The sequence below is a fragment of the Erigeron canadensis genome, chromosome 5, assembly GCF_010389155.1.
Source record: "Erigeron canadensis isolate Cc75 chromosome 5, C_canadensis_v1, whole genome shotgun sequence".
NCBI classification, from domain to species: Eukaryota; Viridiplantae; Streptophyta; class Magnoliopsida; order Asterales; family Asteraceae; genus Erigeron; species Erigeron canadensis.
The window spans coordinates 19,879,782-19,900,289 of NC_057765.1; the positions used below are offsets into that span (position 1 = coordinate 19,879,782).

A 20,508-nucleotide genomic window follows, 5' to 3' on the forward strand; every position below is an offset into this window, starting at 1 on the left:
AAGTTGTTTTTTAAATGGGTCTCAACAAATGTCTTTGAAGTGATTTGTTTCAATTCATTTGGTATGGAGATGATGAAAAAAGGCACTCCTATTTGGGCGATGAAGAGATGTTTAATTAAAGCTTCTGATAGGCTACTTTACGAAGAGGTTAGTTCTTATTTTTCATTAGGCCTGTTTAAATTTCTATTAAATAGTATTCGTAGTTGGCTATGTGTTTTTCAATAAATATTTATATTTTACTTTGTTAAACAGTACCTTCCATCTGCAATCCTTAAGGATTTGAACAAAAAGTCAAATTTGAAACCTAATTTCGAAGCTGAAATATATGGACCACTTCAGGATTCAAAAGTGAAAGTTATTTATAAGTATCATGAAAACAGTTCTGATCTAAACCAATGGAGAGCTGTTGGTTTTGAAGGTTCTCAATGGACTAATCTTATGATGGTTAATTGTGTTGAGAAGGGATACACCTTGATGTTTACTGCTTTTGGGCAACAGAAATACATGCTTGACGTCTTCAATACAAAAAATATTGGAGTTGGGTTGGTTTGTGATGTGCGAATTAAGAAGGAATTGGGTTTGTTGAATTGTGAAACTGAAAAAGAGTGGAAAGAGGTATTGAATGATGATCAGTTCAATGTCATCACCTTCTTCTAAATTGGTTAATGTCATCAATGTCATCATCAAGGAAAATACGTGTACCAAACATGTCATTTTGAATAGTAATAGAATCTAAAAATAAAGAACAATATGGTATAAGTGTTGGATTAAAAAATGATTGAATTTGTATATTGAAATTATGAATAAAACAAATTTTACCAGTCCATATCTTGATCTTGCAATGTTGAAGAATCATAATAACATGCTCCATATTACGAGCATGGTTAGCAACATAGTTGGAGACTTGAACAGCATAGTTACCCCAAAGAGTGCATTTAACAACAGTAGCACTAATCAAAGTTATATGGTAAAACTTTAAAAGACCATAAAAATTTAGTTATATGTGTTACTGCATGACTTCATTGAATAACACCAATCATTGTAACATGATCATTGAAATATTTATTATCAGTTCATTGAATAGCAACAATCATTTAATCATATAACAACAGTCATATAATCAGATATCATGTCATTTAATATAGCATCTGCATCTCATTGAATATCTTTAAGATTCTATACATGTTTCATTGAAAGCAACAGATACAGATCTCATTCAAATACAAAAATCAGACATTAAATACGGAAAAAAGTTTTAAAGGCTCTAATATATTGTCAGCATGAATTAACATGAACATATAGTAACATGAATCTTATAAAAAAAACTTACTTCAAATTATGAAGGTCCAAGTTAAGCCTCTTAGTTTCCTTCCCTGTATTAGACCTGTAGATGTCCATATTTCCACACCAAGATATGCTTCCAATGACATCTAATAATTTTTAAAAAACAGGGGGTCAAAATTTATATGGGTATCTAATAAAAACAAAAATAAAAACAAAAAAACCAAAAAAAAGAGATTAAGTGAATTCTAACCAACTGTCAACACTTGCTGCATCAACTGTGGACTTATCTCTTCAAGATTTTTGAACTGAAAACCATAAGGGTGTCCTCTCCAACCAAAAGAAGATAGAACTTCAGTAACTTTGTAAAAGATCAGTTTCCGGGGTAGATCAGTTTTCTTAAAAAGAAGAACAACATCTTCCTGAAGTATGGGATCAAGTGTAGGGATGAGCTTTCCCTTCAGAAGAGTTTGCATCTTGTTACCCTGAAAAGAATAGAGTTGAATACAATTATAATATGGTTTAAAAAAAATACATCTCTAGGGTTGAATACAAAATTAGAAGGGTTTAGAAAAATACATTCTCGTCAATGACGATCAGATCAATTCTCCAGCTTTGCGACCATTTCTTTATGACACGAACTTTAACGTCCCAAAAATCTTTGGATTCATCAACTTCATTTAGAAAATTAGTAGTTTCGTTAGCCATAGTAAAATAGTAAAAGGGAGAGGAAAAATAAAAGTTTTTGAAAGGGATTATTGAGAATGACAGTGATATTAGAGATAAATACTCGTATTAAACTAATTTGCCTAACTATTCTCTCTCTATATCTATCTCACATTAGAGGAGAAATTTGAAAAAAAATTAAAAGAGAAAGGACGATTGATTAGGCAAAACAACGCTTACAGTGTACTTTGATCCGACATTAAATGGAAAGTTCTCTCCTGTCTTCAACTTTCAACAAAAAAATTTGATCATTTACAATTTTTTTTAATATAGTTTAAGATGAAACAGTGGTAACAGGCGGCTAAGAGCATGGGGAAGGGTTTAAAAATTAAATGCACTTGTAAACCACATTACTATATTAACCTGCCTCTAATCAAATCATCAAACCTTCCCTCTTCCCTCTTTCCTATATACACACATACACCACTTTTTGAGAACATCCAAGTCTGATTGTTTCTGGAAAAAAAAAATTAAACACCAAATACACATTACATACATACACACAGTATAAACACTAACAAATACAGACCAATTTCGTCAGCAGATGATCAACAAAAAGGCTCTAACATAATTCATTGGTTGACACGTAATTTTTTGTGACCTAAGCGGTCAATCTCCTCTTTTAAGAGAAGGAGATTCTTTTTTTTTTTCTCCATTTGTAATTCAGCTACTTCTATTAGTATGATTATGTAAGATTACATGATTGCATACGACAAAAAGTTGGAAGTGACTTTGTAATTTCTAAAAGAGCCTGTGTTAGATATGGCTATCAAAGTTTAGGATTGTTTGATAAGGTGTATTCACATTCCTAAGTTTAGGATATCGAGTGGCGGCTGAAGGAGATCATTAGAAGTCGAGTCTGTTGGTAACTCTAAATATCTATTCCTTTAAGTTTAGGATTGTCTGATGGCGTGTATTCACATTCCTAGTTTATGTTGGACTTTAAGTCCTAGTTAGAGTCGAAATCAATTATGTGTGGCTATATAAAGCCTTATAGTTTTCATTAACTAGGTATATGAGTATCAAACAAATACAATTGTTTTAGACTTTTAGTTGAGTCTTTAATTAATAGAAGTCATAGTAGCAGAAAGTTTACTTCGGTTGTTCTTTTACATCATTGGTTATCTAGTTGCTCGTTAAAAGTCTCCTTCGTGTCACCGTTTTGTGTTTCTATCGAACATCGAGCATAGTGTTTACCTTTGAGTCAAGTTTTGTTTATTTAGAGTTTATTAAACGAATTTAGTTTCCCACTCTTTATAATTTAACAGTAACGACAACAAAAGCAACAAGAACCATAGGAAGATGCTTAAGCAAACCAAGTACATTTTTAAATTTATAAGATCATGAGTTCACTGTTTCCTTTGTGCTTTAAATTTTGATGTTTATGACATAGTACAAATTCAATGTATTTAGTTACCAATAGTGTTACCTGCATTTTTCCCAAGTCTATGGACGAGGTATGTTTACCTGCAGTAAAGTCTATGGCTCGCATAGGTTGACTTTAAGATTTATGGTTTGAATGAGTAATTTATAGAATAGGTTATAACTAAAAATATTTGTTGCCTTAAAATTCATGTATGTTGTTTTGTGATTTCAATTCTTGTTTAATTTATTTAGAGCTGAGTCGACCACAGATGATAAGACTTATTGTTACCCGTATTATATCCCAAAGCAGATTTCTTAAAGTTCCTAAAGCTATATGCGTACATGCTATTATGTGATTTATTCTAACGGTGGATGTAACATGCTTGACACGAGGGATCTTAACCTTGTTCATGCCTGCACTAGAGATAAGACCCTTGTGTAGATGTCTAAGCACATGAGAAGTCTGAAAGAGACCTTGAAGCTGCATTTAAGTTTTCTCACCCCTAGGTAAGTCAAAGTCATTGACTGTTATAAAAAACAACATGCACTAGTTATAATTTAAGAGACACAATTTATATTGTTCAGGTAGTTAAGTTCATTGAGCCACAGCTGAGACTTGCTATAAAAGCAGGGAAGCAGAAGAAGTTAAAAAGGGGTATAAACTCTACTTAGCTTCTGAAAGAACAATGGACTACTCCGTAACTTGTCTGAAGCTCATAGTGATGCAATTTCCACATATTCTTCCTATAGAAAGGTATGTGCCTATGTGTACCATTTACAATACAACGTGGAGTTCCAAAACCAATATAGAGATGAATTAACCATACGATTTATAGATACAATATTGTGTTTAATCTTTATCGGACACTTGATCAGTCTTATTTGATTTGTACAGGCAGCTCCTTGGTAGTCTAGCTATAAATGTTGAGCTCTTCAAGGCAGACATTATGCTCATATGAAAACAGGGCCCCGTGATTTGTTTCTTCACTTTCTGATGATAATATCCGTTCTTATATTGTGAGGTCTTCTTACATCTAGAATGTATTTTGCAGGACGTGAAGAAGCTTATTAAGGTATGCACTAAAGTTTGCACATGTTTGTGGCGCGATTGTGCCTTTCTGTAACATTGATTTATGCACAGTTGCTAGTGGTGCTTGATGCTCATTTATAGTTTTACACATTTAGTCTTGCCAAGTGTTAAAGTTCAGTTTTGCTAAGTGTTCGTATTTCAGTTATTTGTATATTGTGATATATTATATTATATGGTATGTATTTATATAACTATATTAGTCAATAAACTAATATAATTGTGTATTCCAAGTGCATTGCTATGATTTTTGTTGTGGATATACTTTCAATGACGCCTCCTTTTTATTTTTGTGATGTGTTGAAATTTTGATGGAATAACGACCATAATTATGCGTTGAAATTTTGTTAGTAACACCCCCCTTACTATTTTTCACTCCTCATTCTCAACCAATTCTTTTATGCTACCTCAGTTATCCTCATATCACATTTTACTATTTGATGACAACCCATCCCCACCACCCCTCATACTACATTATACCTTATAATAAATAAAAAAAGAAAATAAAAATGTAGGTGATGGTCACCCACGCACGGGGTAGTTACTCTCAACTCAATCCCTTTGCCGCATTTTTTTTATGGCAGTGGTGGTCATGTGTGGCACCACACCTGTACGTCACTCGCCAAACTTCCACCCACTGTCAACATGCTTATACATATGATTAAGCGTAATGCTTGCAAAGTGATAAATAATATATGATGTTGTTTCATACTTCTTCCTAATGATCAGTTTTCTATAAATTATACTATTTGGTGTTCAGATAATGACCAGTAAACAGTGAATATTGAAACGCCTTTGGATAATGATGGTGATCCTCTTGTCATCACTACAGATGAAGCAGTTGCTGCACATGGTGTCCCCCCTTGGAACTGGAGAGAAAACCCTGGAAATGGTATATACTTTATTTTCCGGCCATCTGATGCAAATGATAGCTCTTGAATCATAAAAAATATGCACTAGAAAGGGCGGTTGTGGTCTATTTATATGGAAGATGTTCAAGCATGGTTATACTTGGGTGCCAATGGTTTGAGGGGGAAAGAAAAGTCCAAATATGAAACGGCATGAAATTTTTGAAACGTTTAAAAATTTATCCAAGGTATATTTAGACATGTAGTGTTCGTTTTTATGAAAAAAAGAAAAGGATTACTTTTTTAATTAGAGTATATTATTATGATCATGGTAAGTGTGACCAAAGGACAGAAAAGTGCAGGCGGGTTAACTCAATTTGTGTTGACAAAGGTCTAAACTAAATCCTATTGACCCAACCCAACCAACCTTTATGAGCAGATGGCTACGAGCAGATGGCCCATTTTGTCACCTCTACTAAGGTCCTTGTATTAGAAACAAGGGGCTGAGTTTTCATGGATTGCTAAATAGATCCACCCTCAGCTTTTTAGCATCTTTCTGAGCATTCTGCAGGTGCTGAAGGTCAGTCGTCTTATGGGAGGATAATAACTGTGAAATGTGGAGAGTAGACAAAAAGGATTGGTGTTGATGGATCAGCAAAAGCAATAAAAGAGGCAATAAAATCTGCTTTTGGCTTAAGATCAAAACGGGCATTTTGGTTGGAAGATGAAGAGAGTATCATCCATGCACTAGACAGGAGCATTCCTGTGGGGACTTACCATCTTCACCTAGATGAAGGTACTCCTACAGTATCTATATACATAGCTAACGTATCTCATGTGGATGTGGCAATTTCATCCGTTTACTTGTAAATTGGTCGATTCGGGTTGGTAATCTTCTCTTTCATCTTTTTTAATCTCTAATAGGCTTGAAAAAACATCATCTTGAGAGATAAATTGGTCGATTCGGGTTGGTATTCTTCCATGCAGGAGTCTCTATAAAGATTTGCAACTACGATGAATCCGGACGTATAGCAGTTCGTACTGAAGACAAAACCTTTTATACAGAGGAGGAGTGTTAAATGGGTATCTTCGCGAGTTGTCAGGCTTAAGAGAGATAAATGGGTATCGAAGTGTTAACAATGTGGATGATTTATGTCTCGGTGCCGTTTATCAAGGTTTGAGACTAATGAAGGACTAGAAATCATTTGTTGCCATCTATTTTTTGGAGTAACAATGAGGAATAAAGTTAACACGAGTAGACAACTGAATATGGCTTCCTTTTCTATCATTCAGTGTAGCCTGAGTCCTAGATCTCTAAGAATTTTTTCACATGTATTTTGTGTTGTACAGAACTACAGATTTAGGAGCAACTTTTGTTAGCATAAGATCTTCGCAGTTGATTAGCAATGACGAATGTGGAGTTGTTATTTAACCCAACAGATTAAAAAAGATGTTAACGAGGAAGATTATGTTTTTTGTTAACATAGGTATCTGACCCGCTTTATAACCCAACTAATCCAGGGCAACCACCAGCTTTGTGGGTAGCATGGAATCATCGCGGGTGAACCACCCATTTTGGAAGATCCTGAACACAACATAAATGTCACATCATTTTTTTTTTTAATCCTAGACACACCATCTGTCCATCCGATACGATCTGACATTATGACTTACTAGAAGACAGACCACTCCTCATACAGGTTCATGCATAATAATACGAAAGTAAAGTCTCTTATTGTCTCTTGTTCTTGGAGTCTCACACTCTCACCCACTCTACTGGTTACTATCCTTGAGAGTTTGTAGGTTTTCTCTGTAAACCTATCACCATCTTACCTTGTTGTGCGTCGTCCTGGTCCTGAACGACCTTGAGTGAAGGAAAAAAGTTGAACCATCTCTTATATCCACCCCAATCAGCATCTACATGTAGATGACCTGACACTTTCTGTTCTAAATGCAGCGGCGTACTATGTTGATCCATCCACATCAGACGATGCCAAACATGACTCATTTTGGGAGGCCTGCTCATTTTGGCTGGTTACCCTACCCATCAATTTGATTACAAAATTTAAAATAGACAAGATTCTATCAAAATGTAGAAATGGTACAAAAAATCTCTGGACACCATATTTCAAAGTTCAAACTATGGGAAAAAACTCATACCTCTTATTGATTGGCTTGACAATCTCCTAAAGTGACAAATTGCGATGCCATTGGAGTTACTATTTGGTCGAGTTCTTTAGAATTTAGGCTGCTATCAAACTATCATCATTTCAAATCTATGAAAATCAAAATATAACATATATTAATAGCATGTCATGTGTCATCTTTGCTACACGTTTGTACCTACGTTGATTGTACTTTTCTCTGATTGTTTGCAACTTAAAATGAGGGCATTTACAAACAAGTGCGTGCAGGGCCTTGACACATTCTTGTAAATCTGATGGTTGGTACAGAGTATAATTCCTCAGAATTAAATTCCATGGTTTCGTGATGGAGTAAGTAAAAATCTTGCTACGAAAATTGCCGATGCAGCAATGAGAGAAGGCGCATAACGTAGCATATTATACCTGTGAAGAGACAAGTCATATATATAGCTTGCTAATATAATATAGATGAGTAAACTATGCGTACTAGATTGACTTATGTCAGATGTTATACTGGTTTATATAACTGCTAATAAAGCACATAATATTTTTTGACTTAAGGAAGAGTCAAAACACATATTTAAAAACTACGCTTATAATACATCACTTTGTAGGAAAAACACATGAATCAACGGTTTGACTAGTTCTTTGGTTTGAACATTCTTGTAGGATTCCGATATATGCAACTTGGGCTTGAGTCCAGTTTTTAAGCACACACAATGATACAGCCCATACCTTAGTAGTTAACATTTCATTTCTAGAGTTAAACTTTTATACAGCAGATACTTTAATATTTAAGAAGATGATGATTTGTACAAAACTGTTATCTATCTCCTTCTATAATATTAACTTTTAGCAGATAGTTAAAATTTGCAGATGATCATGTGTTAAAATAAGATTTTGGAACCACTTTCAGGGCCCTTTATAGTAACTTTGACTGGTTTTATGGGTTTTCTAGGAATTGCCTATCTTTCAAGTACTCATACAGCATAACATAGCACATATGTTAAGGACCACATTACCATTTGTTTAGAGATGGGCAGTTCCGTACCTGTTGGAAACAGAAATTCTTAATCAGGTCGACTCTGGGTTAACCAAAAATAGTTTTTGCATTTTTATAGGTAACTAGTGTGTCAAATTGATAGCAAAAATTAGGTTGTTACAATTATATTCAATTTTTTTTGAAAGAAGACCAATGTCCCGTTAGACATACGATATAGCCTAAACAATCCACCATTCATAACTAAATGGGTCAAAATTGTCACCTCTACAATGGGTTATTGCAAAGTTCTTATACACAGTGTGCCTCCGAGAATATCCAATTCATAAAAGGTAAATGCGTGTTTCACAACATACATCGGCTATGGCTACAATGTCCATCTTCGTACTCTTATCTATCTCTTCAAATTCAAATTGGTATACAAGTCACTTTGGTTAGCTTTTTGTGAATATTCGTAAAATATATAACATATTATTGAAAACATTTTCGAATTACATGATACAACAAGAACTTAAAAAGTTAATTTCCAAAGCGGGAATTTGTAATATCAAGTATGCTTGCTACATAAGAAGGCCTCAATAAGAGCATAAGAAACTCAACCATTGTCTTTCTAACGTTTCAGCCACGTAAGTGTCACATCACTTCCCCGTCTTTTTTGGGATAGTGTTTCCAATCTTACAACCCTTATATCCTTCTACAGTTTTCGAGTTTGATTAGTAGTTTAATAAAATAAAATAAAAAGATGACAGAATAGTGTTCTTTACAGGGTCAACTCACCCGGGCTGCTTATGGGTTAATATTAAGATTTGTTTGCTTCTTATAATTTTCTGACAAGAGAACACTTAATTAGTTAGGATAGAGGGTCTTATTTTATTACGCCTAGATCTATGCTTCTATTTGAGTGTAACCTTGACTTCTACCAAAGATCGTTTGTAGGTTTTGATGTTTGGCTATAGATAAACAAAGAGATTATTAAGAGTAAATTAGGATTTATGAAGATGCAGTTCATGTCAAAATGAGTAAATTCGTAAGACATATCAGATGCCCAGACGGGGCTGAGTTTGGCCTGCCACGTCAACACTTTTTTGTCCGTGTTTTTGAATGTTATAAGTAAGGTTTAAGCATTTATCAGATGCCAAGACGGGGCTGAGTTTGGGATGTTTTAAGCATTTATTGGAGAACACTTTCTTATTTATCTAGATTTAAATTTAATCTGTTTGATGTGTTGGAAATAACAAACAACCCGATTCATCCCACTTCATAGTAGTGCGGTCAAAATGCCAGTTTTCGCACTCTTCTTTCCAGGAGTGAAGCAGGCCGTGTTATCAAGTTGAGTCCTGTAACTTAAGTCTAGCTTAACTCTCATTAGCTATCTCATGCTCTAGATCACATCATTGGCATTTTAGCTACGTCAATGTTGCTAAAATTGTGATTTCTTTGCTCTGAAAAATGAAAATATGGAGTATGAATTATATAGTCAGAAGCAAGGAGATTTAATCTCAATTAGCCAAATCGTCTATTGCCACTTCACAAAGCAGATACAAATGTATCATGTTTTTTTATAGCAAGAGTCATTATTCTTGGTTTACATATGTATATATATTTTCCTGTATCACCATTTTGGTGCTCAATTTTCTGTTATCCTGATTTACTTAAAGTCCTTTTTAGAAGCCAAAAATTACAATTCTAATATGTGACCTTGATTCTTTTTTTTCTCCAGTTCGGCGAGACGAGCCGTTTATCATTACTATAGACGTCAAATACTCAGATTATTGAAGTACAATAACAACAATGTTCAAACCCTTCAAAAACATGGTATGAAAGGTGTTAGATGTAGATAGTCTCAATTGAGTCTCAATTGTTATAAAAGTGCATTGTGCATATTGAAAACATATTTTTTAAAAGTAGTGCAAACCCGGCCATGTTTAGGAATATGGCCCCTCAAATCTTGAATACATATGTTTAGACACAAGAACTTTGACCCCATTTTAGAATATCTGTATATAAAGATAATATACTACTTTGCAGAAAAAAAATGTGTATCTTGGAGGTAGTGGATTCAAAAGAACATAGTGATTATATGATGCTTTAGGATTCTATAACAAGGTAGTGGTTGCACATACTCATTACTTGCCATAATATTACCAAAATATGTTTCAAGTGTGATAATTACATTTTTCAAGTAATGATAAACATTGCAGTTGGAATTTTCCCATTTGAGTCAAGTGCTAGCTAATGAGTCATATATTTGTTGTGGGTTATTAGAAATTTAGAAGGTGTGTAGTAGGGTCACTACTAGTCAAAACTCATTTGGATTTCAATCATTTCATATTAACTCATATAAATCTTCTAAAGCTAACACTTTTTTTCCAAATGACATCAACACCGCGACACTAATACGTACGACTATTATACGTGATGATTAACTCACCATCAATTATAGTAAGGAAAAGCGGGGTCTATTGATATGATTTCAATTAGGTCACAACTATCTTCTTTTGACAATATATATTCTAACTTGTTTTTACAAACAACAATACTCTAGGGGGAAATTATGCTCCACTATTAGGGCATAAACATCTCCTTTAAGTACTATTACTTGTGTGTATTTACCCAGCTGTATTTGACGATTTCATTTGTTTTCATTGTAAATGATCGATTAATTAGGTTTTATTCTGATAATATGAAAAATTCTGGTAAAAGTAGGAAAGAGTCAAACGGATTGAAAGTTGTAATACATACAACCACCAATGTCATTTTATTATAGGTTTTTTATATTATCATTATTTAGAACAAGCATTGAAAGATGAAACCAAAGTTTGATTTGCAATATGACCGAAGAGTTTCTGGAGGCAGTCTCTTTACTTTCGGGTAGAAGTAAGACTGTTTATATCACTTTTCTCATACTGTCTCGTTGAAGACACGATTGGGTAAATGTTTGAATATTTAAACCATTTTTTTTCTTGTAACTTCAAGTGACAGTCATGCATTTCTATTATGATTTTGGTGCCCTGAACCTGACTTGGTCCGTTTCGACCCATCCTAAACGTAAAAATTTCCATCTAAACTTCTTTAAACCTCTAGCTCAAATCAACGTAACTCGCTATCTTGCCACTTCGAATTAGCGATTGTTAACAAATAGCTCTTCTAGGCACAAAAGATGTCATTGGATGAGACATGTTAATTAAATTTGAATACATTTATGAACCATGACAAGGGAAAAGAATAAAACTGACAAAACATTGACTATCATTGAAGTTGAGATGGGAAGTCAACTTCCATTCCCATCACAATAAAACCAGGAAGAACAACTTAACAACAATAATGTATTTGACATGACTTTGACGTAGTGCTAAAACTATGGTGAATGCATCTATCGTCATTGAGCACGCACAAAGCTTAAAAGCTGTATCATGATTTTCATATTCACATATGTTTCATTAAGCTTTCATGCCTCTTCGGATATAAGTGCATTGTAACAACTATTTCAACAACCATCAATTTTCTCCATTTTTACGCCAGTTAAAATGTGCACGCACGTACAAAGCTTAAAAGATTAATACAGTAGATGTATAGGTCAGATAAAGGTATAGTACGTGATATGACTTCGTATAAATCGTGTGATTTTACAACTGTAAATTAGGTTCAGCGGCATTGATTCTTAAATCTTAATATACTAAACTCAGATTTTAGAGCAAACTGATATTTATAAAAAACTCACATCTCTAGGAGCATTTTACTCACATCTAAATTTGAACCAACGCCTTAAATTAAAGTTATAAGTCCCTCAATACTATTTTATCTATTGATGGTTGGTTACAACTTAAACACATAAAAAGTCATTTTACAGCTAAAAAACACGTAAAATTAAGGATGCCTAGGACACCAACCAGAAAGAAGGATCAGACAAAAGCTTCATATCTTCTGATATAAAAGAGAAACTGTTGTTCTTTTGGCTAGCCACTATTCCAGAGAGTGAAAGCAGGGATAAAAGTACAAGTTTTTGTTGCATTGGCTATAAGTTGTTTTAGCAGAAATGTGTTTTATAGGGTATAAAGAAAGTTGGTATGGGTAAAGGAAATAGCTTTGTTTAGAGCCACCACAGGAATCTTTTTCTCAAGATTGTACAAGTACTCAGTGTTGCCTGCCTACTTTTCCATGATTGTTTCACAACTGAAATGATTAGTTACTTCCCTTTAATGTATTTCTCCCTTTCATCATATCAACACAAAAAAAAAAAAAAAGAAAAATACATCTTATTTCTTTCTCTTTTTTATTTTTTTAAACACAACACTTTTTAACTTAGAAATATCTTATGGATCCTTCAAGGCATCATTTTCTTTAGATAAACATACACCATTATTTCACTGTCAAGGTATTAGTTTTTCAAATATATTTACCACAATTTACAATTGTTTTGCGTAGTATATGGCCAGACCGACAATATATAGACAATAGAAGTAATTAATAAGTTTGAAAGACAATAAAATGATCGGAGGTGATTCATATGCTATCTTTTTAGCTGTACACAACAAACGTGACTCATAATATTATATAATAGGGATAAGTGCGTGAAACAGTAGATAACTAAGATCGAAAAGTTATAATATGCACGAACTATTTACAAACTCTATTGTATACATGAACTTTGTAAAAATGTTCAAATTGTGTAATTAACTATGATTGACCAATGAAAAATTAACACGTGACACCTCATATGAGGTACCACGTATATCACGTTACATGATTTGAACATTTTTACTAAGTCCGTGCATACAATAGAGATTCTGAAAAGTTCGTGGACGCTATAACTTTTCGGTCTCACTTATATACATTTTGGCGCACTTATCCCTTTTAGGATATAAGCATATTATCAAATAAACAATCACGAGAACGCAGCGGAAAGAAACGTATATGCAATATAATAATTAAGAAAGCAGGAAATTGAAAGTGTACCTTTTAGCTTAGCTTCCAATAAAATAATAATAAGATTATTATAATAAGTTAGGGTTTAAAGTAAAACCTCTCTACGATTGCATAGTTGACATCCTATGGTGTATGCTAGTACTTGATCAGGAACTCACAAAGCCATTGTGTGATACCCTTTGTATAAGAAAGTCGAAAATCGAAAACCCGTTGAGGAATGGGTTTCGACCGAATAGAACGAGAGGGAGAGGAGAGAAATTAATTGTTAGGGTTTTAATTCACAAATAACTTATGGAAAAACCCTAAACTTAGCCATATATTTATAGGCTTAATTCTTAGGGTTTATAACTTAATGGGCAAGTTGAGTTAAGGTGAAAAACCCAGTGGAAGTTTTGCCCCCCCCCCCCTTCCCCAAATTTTGGAATTGGAAACTGTTGAGTTCTAATGCTATTTGTAAATTTGGTGATGACAAATCTGATGTATAAACACTCAGACTAAGCTGACACAGTTTGCGATCTGTAACTGACCCAGATCATGCTTCATATATTTTAATTGTTTATCCAATGGAAGAAAGTGTTGTTCAAGCTGCATCAATTGGTCATAGCATTCAATCCAAGTCGAAGAGGAGGATTGAAGATAGAAGACCAAGCTGATAGTGGAAGTCAGCTTCGGATTAGCAGTCTGCTTAAAAACACTTGGACATATTTGCTCCTGACAAACGAGTAATCTGTGTCTGACAATCAAGTGAAGAATGACAACCTAGATTTTGTTGATAAGAACAAATAACGTGACTAGGAAGGTTTCTAGAATCTAGGTTGGTGACACATATACATATGCGTGTCCATACTCTTATTAGAAGATCAAAATATCGTGCTGCAGTTTTTGGGGACCACAAGTACGATGAAGGCACGATCAAATATTCCTTTGATTGTCCAACAGAAGAAGAATACGTGGCTTAATTGGATATCAAGAGAATAATGGTTTTCGCCTATAAAAGCCACATTCCTTGTATTCATAGTGTGACATTTCCTTAGAATCATTCTTTGTACAAGTTTTTTCTGCTCTTACACACAACTTAGCCTGTAAGAAGTCAGCTTAGGCTGCTTCTCTTGAGCAAGAACTTATTGATTGTTGTTTGTCATTTCAGGGGTTGTTTAGATATTGTAGGTTATCTTGTTTCTGCAACAACCCTGTAATTCTTTGTATAGATTATATCTTAATAAAGGATTACATTTGAAAACCACAATTTGCGTTCAAGAATAATTGTTTACTGCTTTACTATTTTATTGATTCTAGTTACTTAAAATTTATATTTTGCAATCTGAATCTTTAAAGCTTTATTTCAAAAGATAGTTAAGAATTAGGGAAAAGTTGTATTCACCCCCCTCTACAACTATTTGTGTTCACTATACTTTGGTATATTGATAAACTTCTGGGACATAATAAGTGGTATCAGAGCCAGGTTAAGAATTAACTTGACTTGATCCTTGCTTATTTTCCTTATAGTAAAGCAAAATGTCATCTTATGTTGATAATGGTTCTTCTACCAGACCACCCATGTTTGACAAAGATGATTTTAGTGGGTGGAAAGGTCGTATGTCTTTATTGCTTGAATCCATGGATAACAATATGCCTGATATCCTGACAGATGGTCCTTACATTCCTAAACAAACTCTTGTTGTAGATGCAGTGGTCAGAGATGGTCAACCAACCATCCCTGCCACAATAAAAACCATTGTTAAGGATAGGGCAGATTGGGGGGATGAGGATAGGAGATTGGCTAACTTGGATGTGAAGGCACGTAACTTCATTGTTCAAGTTGTACCCAAAGATATTTACCATTCTATTAAAATGTATTTTACAACTAAGAAAATGTGGGGTACTTTGACTGTCATGTTTGAAGGATGCCCTACCTCTATGGAATCTACCATTACCACTTTAACCAGGAGGTATGAGAGATTTTTCTCTTTGAGAAATGAATCCTCAACTGACACTCATACCCGTTTTAATTCTTTGGTTAATAATCTAGCTGCTGTTGGTATTACTAAGAAAAATGAAGTTTTGAAAAGAAAATTTTTAGATTCATTACCACCAAAGTGGAACAATTATATTTCTTCTGTGAAACTAAGTTCTGTGTATCATGATCTTGATCTCCCTGGACTTTTTGGTTTGCTCCATAACCAAGAGTGTTCAGAGGTTAAAAAGTTGATTGCTATGGGTGATTCTTATAGTCTGCCTCCTACTGCACTTGTTGCTTCCATGACTGAACACCCTAGCTCAATATCTAATGAGATCATTCCCTGTGTCAATAGATCTGTACCTGTGATTTCTAACACTAACTCTGTTTGTTCTGAATCTGAATGTGATGAATCTGATGGTGAGGAGATAGCCAATGAAGTGGCTATGTTGGCTGATAGGATAAGGAGATCTTTTGGTAAGTTCAAAGGAAAAGGAAAAAGTGGACAAGCTGATAAGACTAAGAAGTCTTATGATATGTCCAAAGTCACTTGCTACAAGTGTGGTAAGACTGGACATATGGCTGGTGATTGTAGATCCAAAGAGTCTTTACAAGCTATGTCATCCAAAGGTGGAAGAAGTGTAAAATATTCAAAACTCAAGACTAAATACAAAGATCTCAAAGCACAAGTTGTTGAGTTGAGTAAGAAGATTGAGAAAGATGAGAAGAATCTGATAGCCAAAGATTGGGCTGAAAGTGCTACCTCTTCAGAGGATGAGGTATACACTGATGAGAAATGTCTCATGGCTAAAGAGAAGTTTGTAGAAGATCTCATCAAACTGCAAGAGCAAGCTGAGTCAGCTCACAAAGCATCTACTAGTCAGACCACTCCACCTGAGGTAACTATCTTTTCCGATCTGTATGATAATGAAAAGCTGTCAAGGTTGAATAGACTTGGTGATGATGTCCTGTTACAAAAACATTTTAATCAAGAACTTAAAAAGGAAATTTCAATATTAAAACAACAGATAAGCTCAAAGAATTTCACCATTGAAAAGTTAGAGTCTGAAGTTAAAGCACAAAAACAATTGAACTCAATTTTGGTCAAAGAAGCTAAAACTTCAGAAGAAAAGTTTTTGAAAATAAAACACATAACTGAGTCATGGTATACAAATTCTAAAAGAGCTGCAAAATGTGTCAATGTACAAGTTCCTCATCAAGTTCAAGCCATTTTTGATGGTGAATATGATAGAGCTATTGCTATCAGAGAAGTCTGTGCCATGGAACCTTGTTATCAGCCGCCTTCACCACCCAAGATACAATCCAAGGGAAAGAATTCTAAACCAATCAGGTTGGTTTAGAAATCTGGTATTGGGTTCAATGATCCTGATGTTATTGAACAAATCATTGTAGAAGCTGTGTCTGAATCTAATAGGGTAATTAAACTAAAACCCGAGGAAACTCTTGATATGTCAAAGTTAACAATTACTCAATCTGTGTCAAGTCCAAAGTCTAAGACAAAAAATAATGTTTCAAAAAGAAACAAAAGGAAAATTAGAGATCAGAGCGTTCCAAAAGGGAAAAGTAAGCTGTTGAAAAATGAGAAGTCTGGTTCTAAGGGAAATGTTTCACCAACAAAATCTGTGTCTAGTTCAAACCACCTTGAGTTTGACTATGACAAAATGATTTCCAAATATGTTGAGTCCAGAAAAGGTAAGATTTCTGATGACAAAAAGTTACTTGTAAAAGTGTCTGATCCCAATGTTGTTGATCAAAGTAAATTAAGGTCTGAATGTAAGAAATCTGGAAATGGCAAAGGTTTTGCACAAAAGGAAACTCTGAATGTTGCTAAAAAGAATTTCAAATCTGGGAAGGGTCAGATTAAGCAACAATGGGTCTCAAAATGTGATAAGAATGTCAGTTCAGTCTCCCAATCTGAGTCAGACCCTATGGTCAGCTCTGGTGAACCCATCCTTGGATGGGTTCCCAAAATGAACTAATATCTTATTACAAAATGCAGGGCTATCATGATGCACATACCTGGCACTTGGACAGTGGGTGTTCTAAGCATATGACCGGATGTAAGTCCCTGCTATGTAACTTTAGGACAAGCGCTGGTCCTAGTGTTATATTTGGAGATGAGTCCCAAGGAAGAACTGAAGGATTTGGAATTTTGTCAAATGGTCCCCTTATTTTCAGATGGGTTTCTTATGTAAATGGTTTGAAGCACAATCTGATTAGTGTGAGTCAATTGTGTGATGCTGGCTATGAAGTAAGATTCCGAGCTGATAAGGGTATTGTTTTGGATTTGGAAGGAAATGTGGTGTTAATTGCAGAGAGAGATGATTCCTTATATTCTTTTGACATGAGAAGTGCCACTGTAACAAAAGAAGTGTGTTTCATGTCAAAGAATCAAGATGAGTTGAATTGGTTGTGGCATTAGAGGCTGTCTCATATGAACTTCAAAGACATTAACAAGCTGTGCAAGAAGGAGTTGGTGTCTGGTCTGCCAGTGATCAAGTATGAGAAGGACAAGACGTGTGGTCCTTGTGAGAAAGGAAAACAACACAAAGCTTCCTTTAAGTCAAAAACATGCTCAACCATTGACAGTTGTTTGGATTTGCTGCACATGGATCTGTTTGGACCAATAAGTACTCCCTCCTTTATTGGAATGAGGTATACTTTGGTCATTGTTGATGAATTTTCAAGATATACATGGTTTTTCTTTTTGAAGCAAAAGAGTGATGCTGCTGATAGTTTTATTCATTTTATCAAGCAAGTTGAAATACTTTATAAAAGGCCTGTTAGGTAGTTGAGGAGTGACAATGGTACTGAATTCAAAAATGTCACTCTCAACTCATTCTGTAGTGAGAAAGGTATTTCACAAGTGTACTCAGCTGCAAGAACTCCTCAACAGAATGGTATTGCAGAAAGAAGAAATAGAACCCTTATTGAAGCTTCCATATCCATGATGGCACAAAACAATGTCAAACCTCATTTTTGGGCTGAAGCCATTCACATAGCCTGCTTCACTCAAAACAGATCTCTCATTGTGAAAAGACACCAGAAGACTGCATATGAACTTCTTAGGGGGAGAAAACTAGAAATTGGTTTTCTAAGAATGTTTGGTAGTCCTTGCTACATTCTGAATCAGAAAGACGATCTTGGAAAGTTTGAAGAAAAAGCAGATGAAGGTATCCTACTTGGATATGCAACAATGATGAAGGCCTACAGAGTTTACAACAAAAGAACAAGAACAATTGAAATCTCTGTAAATGTGAATATTGATGAAGGTTGCTCTAAGCCAGTTGATGCACATCCTGAAGATGAAAACATTAACTTAGAAGAACTGGTTTTTCCTGAGAATGAGCCTCCCTCTAATCCACCTATTGAAGACAAGAATGCTCAAACTCCGGGCGAGCAAATTATTGAAGAAGAAGAGCTTCCTTTCTTTGATTGTGAGCAAGCTGATCCTACTCCTACTCAAGAAAATATTCAAAATTCATTAAATGACTCCCAAGCTGACTCAGATCCTGTTCTGGTAAAAGCTGATCTACATGTTCCTCAAGTTGATCAGGCTGGTCCTTCTAATCTGAATCAGCCCATTGTCCAAGAAACCAATCCTGCACAACATGTTACTAAATGGACAAGGAGTCATCCCATAAATCAAATCATTGGTGATCCATTATCTGGTGTCAAAACAAAAAGAAAGGCAACAGGCAATTTTTGCATGTTTGTTAATTTTGTAAGCAAAATGGAACGCACTGAGATTGATGAAACTCTAGCAGATCCATCTTGGGTAAATGCAATGCAAGATGAACTAACACAGTTTGAAAGAAACAAGGTTTGGAAACTTCTTCCAATACCTCATCATAAGACTGTGATTGGAACCAAATGGGTCTACAGAAACAAAATGGATGAAAGGGGAGTGGTGACCAGAAACAAGGCAAGATTGGTTGTTCTTGGATACAGACAATAAGATGGGATAGATTATGATGAAACCTTTGCTCCTGTGGCAAGATTGGAAGCCATCAGAATGTTCTTGGCTTATTCAGCTCACAAAGGGTTCAAGGTTTATCAAATGGATGTGAAGAGTGCATTTCTTAATGGGAAATTGGAAGAAGAAGTCTATGCTGAACAACCTCCAGGTTTTGAAAGCTCAAAGTTTCCCAACCATGTGTTTAAGCTTGATAAGGCTCTCTATGGTCTCAAACAAGCTCCAAGAGCATGGTATGATACTTTGTCTAAATTTCTGTTAGAAAACAAGTTCAAAAGAGGTAATGTTGACAAGACTTTGTTTGTGAGAAAATATAAAGGTGAAATTCTGCTTGTAAAAATTTATGTAGATGATATCATATTTGGATCTAGCAGTGAAAGACTTTGCAAAAAGTTTTCTGATTTAGTCTAAAAAGTATGAGATGAGCATGATAGGTGAACTTAACTATTTTCTTTGTTTACAAGTAAAACTAACTAAACATGGAATTTTCAAAAATCAAAGAAAATATGTTAAAGATCTTTTAAGTAAATTTGGTTTTAGTGATTGCTCACCTATGTAAACTCCTATGGGAACTGGTGATAAGCTGAGTGAAGACAAAAGTGGGAAACCTACTGATGTCACAGCTTATAGGGGTATGATAGGTTCATTACTTTACTTATCGGCTAGTAGAATAGATATTATGTTTGCTACATGTCTTTGTGCAAGATATCAGGCTAATCCTAAAGAATCACATCTTAAAGTTGTAAAGAGAATCTTTAAATACCTTAAGGGTAGTCTCAATCTGGGTCTTTGGTATCCCAAAGACTCTGGATTTGATCTAATTGGATATTCAGATTCTGACTTTGCAGGCTGTAAGATTGATAGAAAAAGCACATCAGGAGCTTATCAATTGCTTGGCAATAGACTTGTAAGCTAGTCTAGCAAGAAGCAGCATCCAGTCTTCATTTCTACTGCAGAAGCTGAGTATGTTGCTGCAGGAAGTTGTTGTTCACAAGTCTTGTGGATGCAATTTCAGTTGCAAGACTATGGTGTCACTGCATCAAAAACTCCTATCTTTTGTGACAATACAAGTGCCATAGCAATTTCAAACAATTCTGTGCTTCATTCTAGGACTAAGCACATTGATATCAGATATCACTTCATCAGAGATCATGTGATGAAAGAAGATGTTGAACTT

At 34.7% G+C, this 20,508-nt stretch overlaps 1 protein-coding gene and 1 pseudogene across 1 annotated transcript; both read left to right on the top strand.

Annotated features, from left to right (window-relative positions):
• The first annotated feature begins 5,233 nt into the window (after positions 1-5,233).
• LOC122601329 lies at positions 5,234-6,789 on the top strand (annotated as a pseudogene).
• An 8,103-nt stretch (positions 6,790-14,892) lies between these two features.
• Positions 14,893-19,313, top strand: LOC122601330. Its single transcript, XM_043774096.1, has 6 exons — positions 14,893-16,685; positions 16,770-17,286; positions 17,355-17,714; positions 17,778-18,010; positions 18,203-18,444; positions 18,628-19,313. The coding sequence occupies exons 1-6, from the start codon at positions 14,893-14,895 to the stop codon at positions 19,311-19,313; spliced, it is 3,831 nt and encodes a 1,276-aa protein (XP_043630031.1).
• Positions 19,314-20,508: the final 1,195 nt, after the last annotated feature.

Excerpts from the sequence above, each read along its gene's own strand:
- LOC122601330 (XM_043774096.1), top strand. The coding sequence starts at position 14,893 with ATGTCATCTTATGTTGATAATGGTTCTTCTACCAGACCACCCATGTTT. Across the intron at positions 17,715-17,777 it reads TTGACATGAGAAGTGCCACT|AGGCTGTCTCATATGAACTT; the intron begins GTAACAAAAGAA and ends TTGTGGCATTAG. Across the intron at positions 18,011-18,202 it reads CCCTCCTTTATTGGAATGAG|TGAGAAAGGTATTTCACAAG; the intron begins GTATACTTTGGT and ends CTCATTCTGTAG.